The sequence below is a fragment of the Lethenteron reissneri genome, chromosome 17, assembly GCF_015708825.2.
Source record: "Lethenteron reissneri isolate LAM-NWPU_2019-01 chromosome 17, ASM1570882v1, whole genome shotgun sequence".
Classification (NCBI taxonomy): Eukaryota; Metazoa; Chordata; class Hyperoartia; order Petromyzontiformes; family Petromyzontidae; genus Lethenteron; species Lethenteron reissneri.
In genome coordinates, this window is record NC_083795.1 from 10,067,613 (window position 1) to 10,074,347 (window position 6,735).

General features: G+C 50.5%; 1 protein-coding gene across 7 annotated transcripts in view; it reads right to left on the reverse strand.

The window, feature by feature from the left end:
* The window catches only part of LOC133343461 (transcription factor COE3-like), a 99,027-nt gene extending 93,215 nt beyond the window's left edge, over window positions 1–5,812 (reverse strand). For 2 of the 7 annotated variants that reach the window (XM_061553097.1, XM_061553093.1), the window contains exons 1-2: window positions 4,673–5,811; window positions 969–1,125 (exon numbers count right to left, since the gene is read on the reverse strand). In XM_061553097.1, coding sequence (XP_061409081.1) covers window positions 969–1,125; window positions 4,673–4,803 — 288 coding nt within the window. In that variant the 5' untranslated portion in view covers window positions 4,804–5,811. Of the gene's footprint in view, window positions 1–968; window positions 1,126–4,672 lie in introns of all 7 variants that reach the window. The other 5 variants (XM_061553098.1, XM_061553094.1, XM_061553100.1 and 2 more) reach the window with 3 other exon arrangements.
* Window positions 5,813–6,735: the final 923 nt, after the last annotated feature.

Consider the following 6,735-nt stretch of genomic DNA (forward strand, 5'->3'; position numbering starts at 1 on the left):
AATATCACTGTAGCGTGAAGCCTTGTGAATTAATCCGTTCAAACGTTACGCGTAGGTGTATACAAATGTACTTTGTCATTTCCAAATACTGGCTCTACGGAATTATATATATATACAGTATATACATATAGTTAGCACGTATATGTGTGGTCTTATCCGAGGGGATATTATTTTCTAAGTCAGTGTACCTACTACACAGTTTATAGATTAAGTGCAGGCAATAAAACATCATGTATAATAAACCTTTAATATCCGATTTATAAGCAAAAAAAACTGTCGATAAATTCTAATTTGTGTTGTTTTTACTCATCTTGAGCGTTGCGATTTTGACGAAACCCCACTGCATTCACCGCGGGCGACACGGTGACATGATTTGGGAAGACTATATTTAATGGGCGAGCTTAGTTTCAGCCGCAATCTGTCCGCTTTCGGCGATCCGGAGAATTATATCCGCACTCCCGGCACACCACATCGAGTATAGGCCACCGCTCTTGATACTGGTCACGTGCTTACTGCAGTCTATCGGCGACCCGGATTATATGCGGTGCGAAATGCATCAAACCCTGAGTATATCTTTCAATATACCGTATAGACACGCGTGCAGTTGCGTCAAATATTTCCGTGACACCGCACGCCACATTCATAATAGGGCTCTATGCTACTTGTCACGTGCATACTCCAGTCTACCAGCTACCCACACAAATACTCTTTGAGAAATTAACCCTCCGTAAATATCTATGTATACATATACAAGTCAACGAATTCAAAAGCACGGTTAGTGATTAGCGGGGCCCACATTTCAAGCGCTTTAACTCGGGCGCAACAGGGAATACGAGTGCAACAGCAGCATCAGAATAAAGAGTGTTGCTGCACTACTGTGGACTCCCACGTGAGAGGGACTGAACCGGGGGGGGGGGGAGGAATCGGGGAAGAGGGGGAGGGGGGCTGTAATGTCACGACGACCTCACCCGATCCTTCTCCACGAAGTCCACGAAGGCGGTGCGCTCTATCTCCACGGGCTGGCCCTGGCGGTCGTAGAGCGCCAAGACGAAGTGGAAAAAGTTGGACTTGCGCAGATTGGAGGGCGGCTGCTTCTCGAAGTGCGCCCGCGCTAGCGCAATGCCACTGCGCGAGGAAACACCGGGCCACGAGGTACCCACCACGGCGGGTGGTGATGGTGGTGGTGGTGATCGTTATAGGAGAGAGGGGAGAATGTGGAGGAGGGAAGAGCAGTGTGTGAGCTTGATAGATGCACTTCTCGCGAGGCGCCACCGACTTATCAAACTTAATTAGAAGCCTCGGGGTAAATGCATCACCAGCAGCGGCAGCAGCAGCGGCGGCAGCCCGCAAAAAAAAATACTTTTTCCACCCGCGTTCTCCTCTTGGCTCAGTGGCACCACCAGAACATCGCCCCCCTTTCTCCTTTCCCAGCGGCACATCAAACGCACGTGAACGCTCGAACAAAAAAAGTCGAGCTACTCATTTATTTAGCTCGGTTTTGTGTGGGATTTTTTTTTTCTATCGGTATTTTGGTAATGTCAGCAGAGTATTTAATAAAGGATGGCTTCGTGCTGAGGCTGAATGCAATGAGGTGAGCGTCAAATCGCACGCGCCCTGCTGCACGTGACCTCGCAGCATCTGTTGAGAGTATAAGTTCAAGTCGGAACGAGCATAAATTATCCATCAGGGTTATGTTCGTGCAGTGGTGTTTATGACTCTTTAATTGTGCATGGAAGGTCGTAATACGAGATTCGCTGAGCGTTGTTTTAAAACGTTACTTTAATTACAATTGTCCTGGTGCAATACTATTCGTGACTATTTTACTTGCGCGGCGTGTATTCATACCTTGCACGTATAGGTATGAACACACACGCGCTGGTCTTTATCATGCGTAACTACACGTCGTTTGTGTACGTATATCATTCACCAACCCGGGCTGACCAGCGTGGTGAAGTATGGTCAAACAAGTCCTCCGTAATTGACACGGTGTGGGGGGGAGGTGTGACAAATGGCTGTCAAATTTGTATATACTTACGTACGTGTATCCTACATGCAATGCGTACGTGCGCATTCAGATAAATCAGCAATTATTTATTCAAATATACCCGCGCGATAAACGAGGCGGCGGGATTGTTTGTGTCCTTCTTGAAAATATTTACGTCCGGTGTTAATCTTTCCTATTTTTGTTCCACTGCAACAACAACAACAATAACAGAGCGCGGTGTTGACAACGCGACTGATGCCGCGTGCCTTTCCAATGTCTACGGCCCTGAGGCTGCAAGCAGAAGGACGTGGGGATGCGGCGGGCTATGCGTGGGCCAACACTTGCCGCGGGGAGACAGGGAGACACGCTGGGACGGACGGACGAGATCCCCTCGGTGGGACTGAGACAACACGAGAAGACGCAGGGGCACGCGGTGGCGTTCCGTCGCCGGAAGGTGGTGGGGGGAGGAAATGCGGCTACACGGGGAGATAGCCAGCAAAAGGAGGGGTGGCCGCACGACGGCTTCAACGGACACGATGGAGACACGAAGATTGTGGATGGGACGAGGCTTGGGACACGGGGTGACACGCGTCTGGACGAAGGCAACAACAGGCAGCAGAAGCCACGCGCAGTCAGCGCAGCCGCTGTGTTAATTCCGAATGCAGCGACCGCAATGACAGCGACTGAAACGTTATTATGTAAACAAATGACTCATTATTAACATTGGCATTATCATGCACGCTTAAATCACGTCGCGCGCGGACAGGCAAAGCGCGTGCCACAGCGGCTGCAACGAGAGACACCATCAATAAATCCCCACGTTGTTTCAACGGGAGATTTTAAACTCTGCGTAGAAAATAAATGTATTGACATTGTTACGCACATTTTGATCGTACGCTTCTTTGCACCGTTCATAATTATTTTCGCTTCGCTACAATTACAGCTACAAGACGAGAGCGTTGCGATCGTATTACGGTGAGCACGTGCTTGCAGGTAGCGATTCGCAATATGAAAAAGCCATGAGAGTGTCGTGTTTTTTTTTAACAACCAAGAGCCAAAATGCACACCTATTATTCGTTACGCGTTGATTAAAATACCGCACGCAATGAATACAAAAATACGGTACTATTCTTCAAAACTGAATTGACGATAGACAACAACACAAGATCGAGCTCGATGCGACGCGTCAACAGCGTGACGTGTGCCTACGGTTGTGCAATTATCCAGAGTGCTTAAACCTCGAAAGTTTGAGAAATTTCGCTCAATATTTAAAATACGAAAATGAATGCTGCGACTAACGAGGGGGGCTGTGAGCACTTTTGGGAAGCAACAGTCGAGTTTGAACACAGGTCGTGGCAGTTGTAGCGATGTTGTGGAGTGCGCGGTCCCACTTTGAGTCGCAGTGTAAACGCTCACTATTATATCGCACGATTACACGGTACGAGTGAGTGGCTGCTAATGTTTAATCTCCCTTTAGCCGAAAAAAAAATCGCACCATAATTTAGGGAGGGGGTGGTATGCCAAATTAGTAAAGGTGGAAACTTTAAATGTGCCGATGGCGCAATGATATTTGTTTGCTAATATTTGCCTCGTTGAGCGGCTCGGTAAACATTGCGTTGCAATTGACACAACAAACCATCTTATTTGAAAAGAACCGATGTCACCTAGATATACGAAGTTGTAAGACATTAAAAGCCTCGCAGTCAGTTTATTTTTAAACATTCATTACAATTTGCTTTTTCTTTGCTTTAACGCATACATTATTAATAGACAAACAGCCCTGCATTATGCCGATACAAGGACGGCGGCGGAGTACACGCGTTTTATTTTTTTATGAAGTATTTGTTTGTGTCGACGTTTGCATTTATTTTTTTGTTCGCCTTTGAGGTTAACATGAAGGCACAGTTTGCCTTATCTGCGGGCAGTGTCTACGTTGTTTCCTCGAGAATATATGACTTCAAATAGGAATTTGTGGAAATTCATCTGCGTGATGAAACTGTTTTGTTGATTTAACGCTGTGAGCGATACGCTTTTATTTGTTCGTGAAATTTAAACCAAAACAGTACCAAATGTAGAAGAGAGAAAACATGTTTAACATTGACTGCAGCAGCGATAAAGGAAATGTGTGCTGCGTTCAAATAATAATTTTCAAACTAACATATCCCTTGCGACGGCCATGGCGTGCCCTAGTTTGAGAAGACACAGTCATTCATTTAAATGTAGGTGCCACGCGGGGTTCACGATACCTGCACGTACGCGTAATACCCTTTCGCATGCATCGCTAAATTATTAACAGTGGACATTTAGCGCGTCTCATATATTGGCAGTCCTACGAGAGATGGAGAGAGAAATCACGCAGGAATAGCGGAAGAAATTTAATAAAAGTACGAGCGTGGGATTTTAAAATGACCCGCAGTTGAAGGAGCTGTTCGAACGCAGAAGGTGCACTTACTCGAAAAAGGGACAGACGTAAAAAAAATCCTCCAAAACCCTTTCAAGCGTAAATGGGGATGAGTGGGCTACTGTTGGGTTCGACATCACTCACACGTAGCGGCGTAAGACAACTCAAGCACGTGCTGATGTCTATTTAAAAAAAACGTTAAGATGATGAAAAATAAAATAAAAAACCCTGCTTGTGGGAGATGCCGAGTGCTGTGCGTCGGTGGGCGGATTGGAGAAACGTCTCACCTCTGCGCCGCGGTGCTGGCATCGACCACGCCGGAATGCATCCAGGAGCGCACGGCGGGCATGCCGCCTCCCAGCGGCTCCTCTTTGAGCCCCGAGCCGCCCCTCGGTAGACTCTCTTGGATGCCGAACATGGAGTAGCTGAGCTGGCTGGGCTGTTCTTGCTGGCTCGCTCCCGCTAGCTGGCTGCGCTTTGGGCAACAGAAAGCTGTGGGATCTGGCTGGCTGCTTTGGAGAGAGAGAGAGAGAGGCAAGTGGTATGGCAAAGGACGGCGGGAGCGGTGGAAGGGGGACCCGGAGAGACGCGCGATGCTGGAGGAAAAAGCTTCAGCTGGGGCAATGCTCCCTTCTTACAAGCACCCCCGGATGCACGCTGGCTGGCAGGGCAGGCGGGCGGGCGGACGGACGGGCTGGCGGGATGTCTCGCCGGCTGGAACACCGCGCAAGGAGGGGACTCCCGTTGACTTGCGCCAGTAAGCGTTTCTCTTCCCCTCGAGACGGGTCACCTTGTTTCTCTCGCTGTAAATTATTATTCTTAAAAATTATTAATACCACGTCTCCGAAGCGTCGTAGGCACCGGCGGCTATATAATATTATAATCAGGAATGTTGTGATCCAATTCCGCGCCGCCTGCTTCAGTCACTCGGAATAATATAGTAATCCAGCGGGCGAGCGGTCGGGGAATTGGAGTTCTTCTTAAGGGCTGCTTTGGCTTCGCTCTGCCGGCTGCAGCGTCATTGGTCCCCGCTGAGCGATTCTGTGCGGGCGTGCAGTTCCTTCCGCGGGGTTCGAGCCGCGGGAAAGGGGAGGAGGAGGAGGAGGAGGAGAAGGGGAGGGGAAAAAGGGGGGGTACTATAAAATTGCAGTTGGGGGGGGGGGGTTTAATAATAATAAAAAAAAGAAATATGGGGAGAAAAAAGAAGACTCGTTCTCTTTTTGCTTGACGCCGAGTTAGAGCGGGAGCACGTTCCAGCCGGAGCTGCTCCCGGGCGCTAAAACTCAGGACTGAGTGAGGCCCCGGGGCCGCGGCTGCCTTAAGGAAAAGGGACGCGGGCCCGGAGCGCCTGGCCCCGATAGCCCCTCCCCGCCTTCTCCCCCCCCCCCCATCCGCTCCTCTCCCAGGCTCCAGCTTCTCTCCCTGCAGGAGCGGCGAATCCCCGCGCTGGGCGGGAGGGGCCTGGCGGCTGATGGACACGAAGACCCCCGCACGCGGGGGGTGCTACAGAAGGGGAGGTGGGCGGACGGGAAAAGGAGGGGGTGCGGTGATGCGGGGGTGCGGGGGTTGGGTGATGTTGGGGGGGGTGGGGGGTGATGTTGGGAGGGGGGGTGTGATGGGGGGGGGGGCTGTTCAGTTAGAGGCAGAAGGGGAGAAAATAAAAAAGAATGGAGGGTGTAAAAGGTGCCTTAGCCTCGAGCTGTACGCTTCACCCCTCTCTATAGAACGCGGCGTTACCGAGAGGCGCCCTGTTAAGAGTTGGTCGTCGTCCCCCCCCCCCCTTCTCTTTTGTTTAAAGGAACGGAGCCCCGTTTTGTCGGCTCCGAAAGTGAAACGCGCGCGGCGTCGCGTGCCGCCCATTCAAAGCGCCTTGTGCTCCAACACGCGTCTCTCGCCTCTTCATGCACATCGTGAATTACGACAACAGCCGAGATAAAGCGCTTTGTGTTCATTAGCCCGGCGCCTTCTCGTTATCAACAGGGACCGCTGCTCGCCGCGCGAACGCTCATGTCAAACGAACGTAACGATTTGTAAGTGCTAATGTCCGATAGGTCATCGTGTGGAACGGCAACCGATGCGAATGCTCACCACCACCACCACCAACAACAACAACAAAAAAACACCCCCACCAACAACTTCGAGTGCGTCGCGTCGCGCGCCCGATCACCGTCGCGTTCTCTTTAACACGGGAGTCTGTTCGTTGTTGTAATTGTTCGCAGTCGTAGTTAGTCGTAGACGCTACCGGATTGCCAGCAGACGAACTGCAAACCCGCGCAACTCTCACCTCTTCTCTGCCCGTTACGTGACCACGTGTCCGCGGCGCGTGTCGTTTCATGCAATTTCGTACAAA